Genomic DNA, 15558 nt, shown 5'->3' with positions numbered 1-15558 from the left:
CTTCAACTGAGGCATAACGTTGAATATGAGCGGGGAGGAAGTGGCAGCTCTTCCTCCCCTGTGCGCATCCATAATTCCGCCCCTCCACCTGCGGCTTTATGTTTCACTGCACACAGCGCACAGGGGAGCTGCGCTATGTGTGCTTGTGATAATTGAGGTCGTATATCCTTCCGAACTCTATTAACAAGCCCGCACACAGCACAGCGCCCCTGTGCGCTGTGTGCAGTGCAACCTATATGGACCTAAGGCCACAAGTGGAGAGGGTGGAGTTAAGGACGTACAGAGGGGAGGAAGAACTGTCATTTCCTCCCCGCTCATAATGGTTGCCAGAACGGGGCCACAGGGGTTGCTGGAGGGGGGAGGATGGTGCTGTGACAAAGTCACAGCAACAGTAATAAAACAATTTTAAAAGTATTAAAGACCAGGTAAGGGGTACTTTAAGGGGGGCCCTAGGTGAGAGTGATATGGAGGCCGCCATATTTATTTCCTTGTAAACAATGGCAGCTGCCTGGCAGCCCTGTTAATCCTCTGGCATATGTCTGAGTCAAAACCCTGGAACAAGCATATAGCTATTCCAGTAAAACCTGAATCAGCTAATTTAGAGTACCTGATCTGCTGCATATTTGTTCAGGGTCTATGGCTAAAAATTAAAGACACAGGATCAGGAGGACTTCAAAGCAACTGGTATTGTTTAAATGGAAATAAATATGGCAGCCTCACCTCGGGTTCCCCAAATCAGATGCAAAAAGTAAACATCTGAGTACACTAGCCCTTGCAGACACACTGGCAGCATACATTTGATTTAAAGCAAACCTAAACTGAAAATAAATGTATAATTAACTGTATGTGAAGTACCAATGGTAAAGTAACAGTTACATATAACCGTCTCAAATTTCTGTTTTCTGTTAATTTTAATTCTCAAGACTGAAATCTAAACAGCAGCCGTGACAGTCTGATGTAAAACCTGTTTCATCAAGTTTCAAAACAGCAGTAATAACTCTTATCTAATAGTGCACTTGAAACAAAAAGAAAAACCGAGAGCCCAATATAGTGCAGTAAGTCTAACAATTGTTGGCGAAATAATTAACAGATGTGGATATACTCACAAACACGGGTTACCACATAGGCAACCACTTGAAATGCAGGTGGGGAGTATTAGAACCTGACCCCACTCAGGTTTAAGAAGTCGCTCTCTGTAGATAGAAAGAAGGGGACAGTCCCCTCCACCCAAGGTGGACTATATACTGTGCAAATTTTGGACAGAGGCGCCAGGCAGGTTAAAATGATCTAAAAACAACTAAAAAGGAGGAGTACAGGTGGACTTACCTCCTGAAATGATGGACAATCGAGATTTTTCAAATCGCAAATAATTTATTTTGGCACTCCGCAACGCGTTTCGCAGGTATAACCCGCTTCATCAGGCAAGGAGTGCAAGCTAAAAATCAAGCATACAAACCATAAACAATATACAATAAACAAAACACGACCCTAAGAGCTTGCCATCATAATACAAAAAGCAAAAATGACATATGTCTGTCACAGAAGGGGCGATCTGCTGTGACAGGAGACGTGTAAATACCAAGGGCCTGATTTACCAAAGGACGATAAGCTGCTTTGCATGTCTAATTGTTTGTTTGCTCCTCCAAACAACCGCGAGAGCTATCGCGGGCGCCCGGACGCAATGCGCCGCCCCGGACACGCAAAGCCCATAGACCCGTATTGGGCCCCGCGCATCCAAGAAGACGCACCCCACGCAAACGCAGCGCGCACAAATGTATGCGCGTGCAAAAACCGCTTAGCGCGAAAAAATCGCGCCAAGCGTTAGCAAATCAGGCCCCATGTGTAATGAGGAATGCGGCCAAAGTAGTACAAGAATCTATCATGAAACAGCACATAAATAACTTTTCATTCAATTGTCAGCATAAGTTATTATATATATCAGTGTAAGTTATTATATAGTGACAATACCCGTGTGTCCATAGTGGTGTAATAACTATCTACATAGCCGCAAAAGTATCATCTATAAAAGTGAAGTATAGCTCTTTGAATAAATAGGGAATTCCATCTTACCTCAAAAAGGTCCAATAGTGGCAATGCGCCTCTGTAACTCGCGCTGCTGCTGTCTGCTGTTTATAAAGGTGTCTATGTGCCTAAATTAAAGGTAGGATGTCAGGTGAGTACAGCGTGACATCACATCCCCCACACTGGGCTTATACGGGAAGTGATGCTGGGAAGCATGGGCGAGGTGGCGTCGGCCATGTTGATTGTGGCAATTTTGCCATTAGCTGTAAATATGTATAAAATGTGGTGTTTTTGCCACACTATGCATCTCAACAATATTTCCATGCCTATGCGACCATATAGTGGCACTGATAGCGTTACTGGCTATCATTAGATTGTGATCTCTATTTGTTGTTCCTGTATTCATATAGTCTATGTAGTATATATATATGAATGCTGCCATCTAGTGGTCAGAATATGGAATAGCAGGTAAAAGTAGTTCTACTCCTATACAAGTGCATAAAACTGAATTAAATCCAATAACAGAGATAAAACAGTGTTAATATGGTTAAGAAGAAGTAACATCAATAAAATATATAAAAAAATAAAATAAAAATATGCTTATCTAATATAATAATTTTAAGAAATGTATAAAAAATAAGAGAGGACTATCATAATAAAACATTGTTTGCTATTAGCAAGCGACTGTTTGGAGTAATAATAAATAATTAATAATTAAAATGCTTTTTCTAAAACCTCATTCAGACCATTGGGTATCAGGCACTTTAGAATTTGTATCCAATAAATTTCCTTTTGGCGCAGTATCTCGAAAGCATTTGTGTGGGATGGGGAAACTGATTCGATGAAAGTGATTTTAAATAAGAGAGGATTATTGTTGTGGTGGATACCAAAATGTCGAGAAACGCTGTGTAAATTGTAATTATTTATGATGTTTCTCATGTGCTGGCCAATCCTGCTGCGAGCCTCCTGGGTCGTACGACCAATGTATTGAGGCCCACGTGGGCATGAAATAAGATAAATAATGAAACGAGAGTCGCAATCGATATGTTGCGTGATAGGATATTCAATGTTTGTAGTGTGGGACTGAAAGGTCTTAGTGTTCACCACGAACTGGCAGGCTGTACATCTCGCTTTGTGGCAGGCATGTGATCCTGGTGGTAGGCAGGGGCCGGTGGATTGGGAGAATGTCCTCAGTTTGCTGGGAGCTAATAAGTTACGCAAATTAGGTGCACGTTTAAATGTGAGTGTTGGTTTGTTGGGTAATAATGGTTTAAGATAGGGATCTTGTGTTAATATGTCCCATCTAGACTGCAACGTGGTTCTAATAATATTGTGTTGTAAAAAAGAAATTAGGCAGGCAAAGATTGAAGCTGAAAAACAAATCGCTAAGGATATCAAATCTAACCCAAAAAAGTTTTACAAGTACATTAACTCTAAAAAAAGAAAGGTTGACTGTATAGGACTCCTAAAGGATGAGGATGGGAACTCAATGGTGGATGACCAAGGTAAGGCAGAGTTATTAAATGCTTTCTTTGCTTCTGTCTTCACAAAAGAAACAGCACTGTTGCAAACTACAGAGGCGGAAGAGTCTCAATCTTCTAACTGTAATATTAAATACTTAACGCAGGAAGAAGTGAAGGCAAGACTAAATAAATTAAAAATAGACAAGGCACCTGGCCCGGATGGCATGCATCCTCGGGTCCTAAGGGAATTAAGTTCAGTTATAGATAAACCCCTTTATCTTATCTTTTGTGACTCTCTTGCAACTGGCAGAGTCCCAGTGGATTGGCGTACAGCCCACGTTTTCCCATTATTTAAGAAGGGCAAAAAATCTGATCCAGGAAATTATAGACCTGTAAGTTTAACATCAGTTGTATGCAAACTATTTGAGGGGTTACTAAGAGATACTATACATGACTTCATAGTAGAAAATAATCTTATTTCTCAGCATCAACATGGGTTTACTAAAGACAGGTCCTGTTTGACTAACTCAGCTTTTATGAGGTAGTGAATGCTAATATGGATATTGGGAATGCTGTAGATGTGATATACTTGGACTTTGCAAAGGCCTTCGACACTGTTCCCCACAAAAGTCTGGTGCAAAAGTTGAGGATGCAAGGACTGGGGAAGAGTCTGTGTTCATGGATAGGGAACTGGCTAAAGGACAGAAAACAAAGAGTTGTGGTCAATGGATCATACTCAAAATGGGAGACTGTTAGCAGTGGGGTCCCACAGGGGTCTGTTCTATAATAATCAGACCAGCGGACAAAGGAGGGGGGGTTGTCCTTCTGAACAAAGTAGACTACCTCGAAGAAGCTTCGCGTCTACTTGATGACCCCCTACATTACACCGTACTTTATCATGATCCCACTGAAGAGTATAACTCAAAATTAAAAACCTTTATCAATGAGCATTATCTTAAGGGGATTCTCACAAAAAACGAAAGGGCATTCATCATTAATCAACACCCAAAAACCCCCTTCTTTTATGATTTACCTAAAATACACAAGTCACTCATCAGACCACCGGGTAGACCAATCATATCGGGCATAGACTCCACCACCAGCAATTTATCTGTATTTGTAGATAAACACTTACAACCACATGTCCAGTCCCTCCCATCTTTTTTAAAAGACTCCCAACACCTCATTCATCTGATTAAAAATATCCATTGGAAATCTGATTATTACTGGTTAACCTGCGATGTCACCTCGCTTTACACCAATATACCACACGACTTTGGACTTACAGCTTTATCTTTCTTCTTAAACAACAATCCGCTCATGCCTCATCCACAGATTAACTTCATTATTCACTGTGCAGAATTCATACTTCAACATAACACGTTCAGTTTTCAGGATAAATATTACCACCAACGTACAGGTACAGCCATGGGGAGTTCATTTGCTCCGTCCTTTGCGAACCTCACCATGGGTTACCTAGAGCATTTAAAATTCCATTCCCAGCATCCCTTTACAGAGAACATTAAGTTTTATCGTGGATATATTGATGATCTGATTTTCATATGGCAAGGCGACCCCAACAATATTCCTCTATTCGTGCAATACCTCAACAACAATCCGGCTGGTCTACTTTTCACTTTCCAATATCATTCCACCACCATAGAATATCTGCACCTGGTATTGTTCATTGAATTACTCAATATAAAAAAACCAAAACCCATTTCAAAAAAGTCGATGCCAACAATTACATTCATTTCAACAGTCACCATCATCAACCTTGGACTACCAACACCCCCGTACAGCCAATATAAAAGGATTTACCGGAACTGTACTGACATAAATGACTACCATACACAGTCGACAATATTGACAAAAAAATTTTCCGAACGAAAATACCCAAACAAATTAATCAAAGACGCCAAATACAAAGCAATTCACACCCCCACCACTACATCCCAGACTGCCCCTAACTCCAATATTACTAACGTTAACGATCCATTTCCCAGGTTTATCACACGCTTCAGTTCACAACACAATATTATTAGAACCACGTTGCAGTCTAGATGGGACATATTAACACAAGATCCCCATCTTAAACCATTATTACCCAACAAACCAACACTCACATTTAAACGTGCACCTAATTTGCGTAACTTATTAGCTCCCAGCAAGCTGAGGACATTCTCCCAATCCACCGGCCCCCGCCTACCACCAGGATCACATGCCTGCCACAAAGCGAGATGTACAGCCTGCCAGTTCGTGGTGAACACTAAGACCTTTCAGTCCCACACTACAAACATTGAATATCCTATCACGCAACATATCGATTGCGACTCTCGTTTCATTATTTATCTTATTTCATGCCCATGTGGGCCTCAATACATTGGTCGTACGACCCAGGAGGCTCGCAGCAGGATTGGCCAGCACAAGAGAAACATCATAAATAATTACAATTTACACAGCGTTTCTCGACATTTTGGTATCCACCACAACAATAATCCTCTCTTATTTAAAATCACTTTCATCGAATCAGTTTCCCCATCCCACACAAATGCTTTCGAGATACTGCGCCAAAAGGAAATTTATTGGATACAAATTCTAAAGTGCCTGATACCCAATGGTCTGAATGAGGTTTTAGAAAAAGCATTTTAATGATTAATTATTTATTATTACTCCAAACAGTAGCTTGCTAATAGCAAACAATGTTTTATTATGATAGTCCTCACTTATTTTTTATACATTTCTTAAAATTATTATATTAGATAAGCATATTTTTTTTATATATTTTATTGATGTTACTTCTTCTTAACCATATTAACACTGTTGTTTTATCTCTGTTATTGGATTTAATTCAGTTTTATGCATTTGTATAGGAGTAGAACTACTTTTAACTGCTATTCCATATTCTGACCACTAGATGGCAGCATTCATATATATATACTACATAGACTATATGAATACAGGAACAACAAATAGAGATCACAATCTAATGATAGCCAGTAACGCTATCAGTGCCACTATATGGTCGCATAGGCATGGAAATATTGTTGAGATGCATAGTGTGGCAAAAACACCACATTTTATACATATTTACAGCTACTGGCAAAATTGCCGACAATCAACATGGCCGACGCCACCTCGCCCATGCTTCCCAGCATCACTTCCCATATAAGCCCAGTGTGGGGGATGTGATGTCACGCTGTACTCACCTGACATCCTACCTTTAATTTAGGCACATAGACACCTTTATAAACAGCAGACAGCAGCAGCGCGAGTTACAGAGGCGCATTGCCACTATTGGACCTTTTTGAGGTAAGATGGAATTCCCTATTTATTCAAAGAGCTATACTTCACTTTTATAGATGATAATTTTGCGGCTATGTAGATAGTTATTACACCACTATGGACACACGGGTATTGTCACTATATAATAACTTACACTGATATATATAATAACTTATGCTGACAATTGAATGAAAAGTTATTTATGTGCTGTTTCATGATAGATTCTTGTACTAATTTGGTTGCATTCCTCATTACACATGGGGCCTGATTTGCTAACGCTTGGCGCGATTTTTTCTCCCTTAGCGTTTTTTGCACGCGCATACATTTGCGCGCGCTGCATTTGCGCGGGGTGCGTCTTCTTGGATGCGCAGGGCCCAATACGGGTCTATGGGCTTTGCGTGTCCGGGGCGGCGCATTGCGTCCGGGCGCCCGCAATAGCTCTCGCGGTTGTTTGGAGGAGCAAACAAACAATTAGACATGCAAAGCAGCTTATCGTCCTTTGGTAAATCAGGCCCTTGGTATTTACACGTCTCCTGTCACAGCAGATCGCCCCTTCTGTGACAGACATATGTCATTTTTGTATTATGATGGCAAGCTCTTAGGGTCGCGTTTTGTTTATTGTATATTGTTTAAGGTTTGTATGCTTGATTTTTAGCTTGCACTCCTTGCCTGATGAAGCGGGTTATACCTGCGAAACGCGTTGCGGAGTGCCAAAATAAATTGTTATTTGCGAATTGAACAATCTCGATTGTCCATCATTTCAGGAGGTAAGTCCACCTGTACTCCTCCTTTTTAGTTGTTTTTAGATCATTTTAACCTGCCTGGCGCCTCTGTCCAAAATTTGCACTTATCCAATAGTGATTCTCCTTGCCCGAAGTCAAGATCCCAGCATCACAAATACATTTAAGAATGTAAATCAAGGTTAGGTAACATTTTACAACGGGTAAACTTTGACTATGGTTAATACTTTATAAATGTATACTGTAAAACTAAGCAATTTTATTCATTAAGTTATGAGCTTGGGTCCACTTAAAATAACATTCTGGAGTGTGCCTTTTAAAAATTTCAAAAAGTTGGGAATGCTATCACATTTCTCTTTTTACACAAGGTAAAAATATGCAATGCACCTTGGCTAGACTAAATGCAAGGAAATACTTTGCAACAAACTGATGAGAAGTTTGGCTGTAGTTTTTACCTTCTTTGGGCCAGTCCTGTGAGGAGCTACCTGGTGACCCTCCAGATTCATCCACAGTCCCATCAGCAGCTCTGCCCGATTCCACATGCAATACGTGGTTCCCCCATACTTTAGCATTGGGGTTTAACTCGGAAACCTTGGCTGATTCCTAGAAAGATACAGAACAATTTTTTATTACATGAATACAAGCCCAGCCTTTTATTTGCAAGAAGTTAACTGGCTCCCCCTAAATTGGCCCTAGACTATGATGGACATAGGACTATGGTAGGGAATACATTATGAGCCCCTATGAGGAACAGCTAGTGACAAGACTATATAAACTCTGTAAAAGTGCTGTGGAGGCGGTCAGTGCTATAGAAATACTAAATAATAATACCGTATATATACTCAAGTATAAGCCAAGTTATAGGGTAGAGTAGAGTATACAGGATCTTCTAAAAAAAATAGCTTATTGTGATAAAGTTCATTATTTTCTGTAATGTACTGATAAACATTAGACTTTTGTATATTTTAGATTCAAATACACACAACTGAATTAGTTCAAGCCTTTAATTGTTTTAATATTGATGATTTTGGCATACAGCTGATGAAAACCCAAATTTCCTATCTCAAAAAATTAGCATGTTTCATCCGACCAATAAAAGAAAAGTGTTTTGAAAACAAAAAAAGTCAACTTTCAAATAATTATGTTCAGTTATGCACTCAATACTTGGTCGGGAATCCTTTTGCAGAAATGACTGCTTCATGTTTGTCAGTACATTACAGAAAATAATGAACTTTATCACAATATGCTAATTTTTTGAGAAGATCCTGTATACGGTAGTTCACAGCTTTAGTGTTCCCATTACTGACCTCATCTAAAGCAACAGTCTTCTGTATTAAAGCCCAGACAGAAACAAGTAACACAATTTCAAATGTTAATGTGTCGTCAGATTTATAGTGTTCATCAATGAAATACTTATATGAACTGTATTATTGTAGGAAACCACTTAAAGAGACACTGAAGCGAAAAAAAATATATGATATAGTGAATTGGTTGTGTACTATGAATAATTACTAGAAGATTAGCAGCAAAGAAAATATTCTCATACTTTTATTTTCAGGTATATAGTGTTTTTTCTAACATTGCATCATTCTATAATATGTGCAGATTACACAACACTCAGCATTCAAAATGAGTCTTTCAGAGCAGTCTGTGAAGTAATGACCTCTCCTCTAGCAGAGAAAAAGTAAACAGTTCACTTACAGTATGGGCCCGTTCAGAATGTGCGCGTTTCCAGCCGCGTTTTGAACACGCGTGCAGGAGGCAGACACGCACGACATCAGACAGTGCATAGACTGCACTGTCTGATGTTCACACTGCATGCGTTCCGGACCTGTGCGGTCTGGGAACGCATGCTGCACGCAGATTTTACAAAAACGCGCGGCTGTCCCATTCACTTTTCAGTGATGAGATCAGCCGCGCAAGGCACACAAACGCGGATGGCGTGCGTTCGCACGCGTTGCGTTCCGCATGCGTGGCTGTCGGCGTTTTGCAGTCTGAACGGGCCCTTAAGATAATAAAAGTCAGATAACAGCCCTCTCCATGACTAACTTAGTCGGAGAGCTTAATGGCTTGTTTGCATAGAGATAACAACTGGAGTTTCTCAACTCTTCCTGTACTGGAAACAATTAGACTGATGTATCTGATCTTAATGTTTTATTTCTTAGCTGTACTACACATACAAATCATATCATCATAATTTTTTTTCGCTTCAGTGTCTCTTTAAAGCGGAATATAACCCTGCATTTCAACTTTGCTCTAAAACATTATTTACAGTATATTATATGCAACCAGCATTTTTTTTATTACTAGACCAGCATTGGAAGGGTTACACAGGGCTTTAAAGTTCCTGGAGATTTCTGCAGACGCATCCGAAGCTGACATAGATACATTTTGTTTACATAAATGTATCTAAGTGTGGCCTGTGACTCATCTCTCTGACTGAGAAGGAGCTGGAGGACAGCCAAAGAGTGTGTAAAATTTCTCAATAGATACATTTAACTAAATAGAATGTAACAATCTGAACTTCTGCATATCTCTCCACGGAACTTTAAACATCTGTGTTCAACCCTTCCAATGCTGGTCTAGTAAAAAAAACAACGCTTTTTGCATATAATATGCTGTAAATAATGTTTTAGAGCAAAGTTGAAATGCAGGGTTATATTCCACTTTATTAAGTACAAATGTATGGCACATTTTGTACAATACAAAAGTATAATGCCATAGGGCTCGCCCACTGGAAAACAGAATGAACAGAGCTGGCTCCTAGACTGGAGAAACTGGCTGCGGAGCTCGACATTTTGTCCACCCCTGGTGTTAACCTCCCTGGCATTCAATTTTGGCTGGATATCTGTGCAAAAAGTGGTCCAATAAATTTTTATGAAATGTTTGCCTGTAACTTACCAAAGTGAATCATGCAAGGGTCTAGTTTACATCTTGACCATAATACAAGTTTAAAAAAAAATAATAAAAAAAAATAAATTACTTCCCCGCATTATAGCTTCTTGCCAGAAAACAAATAACATTCTCACGTGAAGGTTTTCAGAGCATGTGAAATTCGCATATAAATTCAAGTTTAATCCGGGGGGGGGGGAGGGGGGGGGAACTATTGCAGGGAATAAAACAGTACCCTGCCTTTCCTTTCATGAGACAGGCTCATTCATACTCCCAGGGAAGTTAAATAATCCAGAACATACTGTAATATCACAGTAGTAAGACAGAGTTAACCATTGCACAGCTAAAACAATTTCATCCACATGTCCCGCACTTTCTGGAATACTTTCTTTGATGATTTATCATAATGAAATGGACATGGTTTGGGGGGCGCATACGTGGCGCCACAGCGAGAGGGCGTCATCTGTGAGCTCCGCATCACAACTTTAACAGCCCCCCTCCATGCCAGCCCAGGTTCACAATGCCTTATTCGTTTCCTGAGCCCCCAAGCTATGCTAAGGACCTATTGCAAATATTTACTAAGATGCCACTCCCGCCCAAAGACCTTAATTTCTCCCTCTCGGTCTTCCCAGAGAAAATCCAAGATGGCTGACAATGTGTCTTCTAAAACTAAAACACGAGGCCAGCTCCCTTCGCCAGACAGACGGATCCCATCTACATCGGGTCACTTTTTTCACAAGTTGTGCCACTGGAGGACTCTCTAATGAAGAACGTCTCACCACCATCCAAACAATGTTCCAGGCCAAACTACGAGATGTAGTCTCTGAGCTCTCCAGGCAGATCTCTGACATTGGAGGCCATGGCCCTTATGCAATTCACTTTTTCTCCTCAGTTTTCACCTAGGGGATATTGTCCCACCTTATCAATAAAATACCTTTTAAGCCACCAACAAGCAAGAAAATACTCAAAATAATTTTGACAGCATTTTTTTCACCTACTTTTTGGTACTTCTCCAGTTGCATAGTGCTGAAAAGTTATTTTAGACAGAAGATGAAAAATTATCTCCTTGGGAGAAAACATATGAGATAGTGAATTGGATGTGTCAGACTTTGAGAAACTGTCAGACAAGATGACTCAGGCCCTTGAGAAGGAAAAAACTTAATTGGAGTACCAGGATACATGGATTGATGCACTTGAGGCTAAAATAGAAGACCTCGAGAATAAGAGCTGGTGGGTAAATGTGCGCATTAAGGGCCTGCCAGAGTCCATCCATGATCTGGACGCAACAGTCACTTATCTATTTAGCATCTTACTGACACAAGTGGATACTTCCATGATTAGGCTTTGGTAAGGCCTACGAACGCAGACTTACCTCGAGACGTCATAGGCGAGTTTTACTTAGAAGACTACTGCGATAAGATCCTCGTGGCAGCCAGGGATCTCTCCGCTCTCCCGGGTATGCGCCAGTCGGTCCAGTTGTTCATTGACCTGGCTCTTCTGACCATACAAAAACGCAGGTCTTAAGGTCTTATACTTTGGCACTCTAGCAAGCCCCTATCAGGTACAGGTGGGGGTTTCCATTCCCCCTTTCATTCCAGTCTAGGAGCAAATCATATGTATGCAAAGCACCAGCTGAAGACACAGCTGCCCTGACCAAAGCTGGCATTGTGTTCAAGCAGCCAACCAACCACCGCCATCAGTTTTACACAAACGACCCCTTAGACCTTACAGATCTTGGTCCACCAGATGCCGGTCTCAGATGACATCATAAGCCCTCCTGGCCCTAATAAGGAGGAGTGACAGTACTCTTGTAATCATATACCTTCGCCAGACTCCTATGAAATGGTAATACTCACATATTACACCGTGCACTTCTATATTGGAATGTCTGCTCCACTAGAACCATAATAATTCAATCCTTTCTGTCTGCGTTGTGGATCCTGGCTAATAACCACATACTTCCTTAAAATACAGACTTTTTGCCTGCTCCTGCACCTATTCGTAGGATGTCATATTTGTATTTCAAACTCAAATGCTATACTGCAATGGGGTGGCTATATGAATCTACAAGTGACTCTTTTTACTGAAGCACCTGCATATGCAGCTAATTACAGAACCTCATGATGCTCCATAGATGGGATAACAGCAAGTATTTGAATGTCACTTTAACCCTGAACGGATGTTGGATGCAATGACCGATTGCTCAACAAGCCCTCTGGAGTGAACTTCCCTACACACAGGATTGTGAAGGCAATTGCCAAAAGAAAAAAAAACATAACTGCCAACTGGAGGTCCCCCCACCTCTCCACAGACTCAAGTCTTAGAACTTTTTTTTATTGATTTCAATACATTTTTATTGGGTTTCAATAAAAAAACAGATAGAAACATGTAGTAGTAGTAACAGCATAAATGGTTAACTGCATAGTGTTACAATATTGGCCTAAATTCACTAAGCTTATCTCCTGTCTTTAATAATGTTTCTAGGGTTATCACCATGGTGATGAGGCATGTAGTATTCAGGAAACATTTTACCTCAGGCAAACCTAAAGTTAACTCTTCTGTCTTTAAGTTAACTCTTCGATCCTTAAAATAACTCCAGAATGCTAATGTTAAAGACAGGCTGTTAATTAACTGCGTGTGAAAATAACTACAGAGGTGGTAACTTAAGGAATGAAGAGATAAGATGACTCTCTCACTGTGTGAAGATAAGTTTTCTCTTGCCTTATCTCCAGCATGATCTTAGTGAATTGAGGCCAATGTCTTACACTATGTTAAGTGATAAGTATGTAAGAGAACATTATCAACTAATGGCTTATAAGTTGGTAATTTATAACTGAACATGCAGTAATCAAGACAACTTCTAAACGGTTTCAACAAGTATAAACGAAAAGTTAAAGATTTTAAAGGCACATAGGAAGATTAAGTCAGTTCAATCTAATAATCTATGAGTAGAAGGCTGCTTCAGATCGTGTCTTCATCTTAGAACTTCTTAATCAGTCTATGCTTTCTGGACACATTTTAACCAAAATTAAGGAAACGATGCCTAACATCAAGACTTGGGAGTCCGTGGATGACTTGGCAGGACAACCTGGGCCTACCCTACATATTGCATTATTTTTAGGACCTTTTTTTTTTTGCCTTTTCCTCTATCAATTCATCTAAACGATGATGTAGTTCTATCAGTTCTGCCTTACCGCCTGGAGACAAAGTGCATATACTCTTGTATTGTTATTTAAAATAACTATATGATAGTTGCTTTTGCCATCTGACCTCCTTACCCTAATCCCTCTCCCCTGGCTCAATTGGCATGAAGTGGCAACACGCTAGAGCTATTCCTCCCCATACACCCTCCCTGTAACCTTTCCCAACCCACTCTTAGAAAAATTGTGTTATTTGAAGTTCAGCAAGACTGTTTTTTCCCGTTTTCTTTGATACGCAATTTAATTTATAAGGATATTTAAAGTAAATGTTTACCTTTAAAAAAAAAAAAGTCAGATACTCACCTAAGGAGAGGGAAGGCTTGGTCCTAATGAGCCTTCCCTGTCCTCTCCCGGTGCCCGGTCCCGCGCAGGATCCCCCGTGGCAGTATTCGACCAGTTCGGTCAAATACTGCCACTTCCGCAGCCGAAGGGATGTTTCGGAAGCCTTCGGGAGCACTCGGGCTCCCGAGGACGGGGCCGCTCCATAGTACACATGCGCGAGCGTCCTCTATGACGCACTCGCGCGTACGTAGTATTGAGCGGCACGTCTTAGGAAGCCCGAGTGCTCTCGAAGACCTCCGAAGTCCCTGCGGCGGCGGACGCGAACGGGGGAGCCAGCGCAGCACCGAGGGCACCGGGAGAGGAGAGGGAAGGCTCATTAGGACCGAGAGCCTTCCCTCTCCTTAGGTGAGTATCTGACTTTTTTATTTTTATAGTGGTACCCATTGGCTTTAAAAATAATAGATCCTTGCAGCCTAGCATACACTATACACCCATGAGAAGCTAAAATTATACAAGTTGCTAATTTATGAGACTTCCTTGGTACTTTCAGCAGTGGGAGGTATAAAAATACATTGAGCATAATGAACAGCTATTTAATCCTAAACAGATTTTCAATTAGTTCCTATGTTTTCTCCCATAATCCCTTAACTACGAGGCAGTCCCACTAAACATGATTGAATGTTGCCATCTGACTGCAAGCATGGAAGCACAGGGGAGAGTGTGACAGAATAATTCTATGCAATAATGCAGTCACAAAATCTATAGTTAAAATGTTGAAGCTAAATTCTTTAACAGTTATACATCTAGAGGCTATATTTAATTTCCAATTTTTGTGTATCGAATACGCAGAAATAAAAGCAGTCCTGCTTAGTCTTAACTAGGTAAAAAAGGTACAAATCTCATCTATCCTGAGTGAAATCACCAGACACTAAAGTCTTAGTTATCCCACCAGGAGGTATTGTTAAGGGCAGGTGAAAATTAAGTATTAGTAATTAATGTCTATATTAGACTATGGTCTCCCAATAAAGACTGTAAATATATTTACAGGAAAGAACAAAACGTCAATTTTAATCTCAAGTCTCAAATGAAGGAAAAGTTAGTAAATCTTTCACCGTAAACTCCAGGATTCAACAGGACTTCATTTTCTCACCAACCTTATTTCTACTGGTGTTCGAGATCATATTATGACAATAATGGTAGTTGTGGGCGGGGCATAAAAGAAATGCAGTTGAGGCTGTATTACAGGATAGGCAATTTGGACTTGGCAAAAGACACATTGCTTTAGAGGTATGCAAAATACATTATTAGGAGTCGAGAAGACGCACCAATCGAGGCTAAGGATCAGAGATTACATTTTTATAACCGACCAGAACTTGGTCATAATGGGCCTTTTAAAGAGGAAGAGTGGTGAGTAAACTCCACCTGTGTTATGGACAAGATATATTTGACTGGATAGGAGCTAAAGGATGTTCTGGGCAAGCTCTCTTGAGCTAAAAAAGCAGAGGCACATGGCAGATCTCTTGAGAAAGTTTAGTTGTAGTCCTCTAGTGTGAAGCATACAGATACGTGTAATACATTGTATATGACAGGACTGGTTGAAGACAATGGGCTCTATTCACAAAACTTATTTGATAAAAATAACCTTTCAGTATATTTACAAGCAAAATTCCTTAA

At 40.4% G+C, this 15558-nt stretch overlaps 1 protein-coding gene across 6 annotated transcripts in view; it reads right to left on the bottom strand.

Annotated features, from left to right (window-relative positions):
- The window catches only part of LARP4B (La ribonucleoprotein 4B), a 176700-nt gene that overhangs the window by 60171 nt on the left and 100971 nt on the right, over positions 1–15558 (bottom strand). For all 6 annotated transcript variants that reach the window (XM_068235823.1, XM_068235824.1, XM_068235825.1 and 3 more), the window contains one exon: positions 7966–8113. In XM_068235823.1, the coding sequence (XP_068091924.1) occupies positions 7966–8113 (148 nt within the window). The remainder of the gene's footprint in view (positions 1–7965; positions 8114–15558) is intronic.

The sequence above is a fragment of the Hyperolius riggenbachi genome, chromosome 5 (assembly GCF_040937935.1).
Source record: "Hyperolius riggenbachi isolate aHypRig1 chromosome 5, aHypRig1.pri, whole genome shotgun sequence".
Lineage (NCBI taxonomy): Eukaryota > Metazoa > Chordata > Amphibia > Anura > Hyperoliidae > Hyperolius > Hyperolius riggenbachi.
The sequence above is the reverse complement of the archived record's forward strand: the minus strand, read 5'-3'. Positions and strand labels throughout refer to the sequence as shown.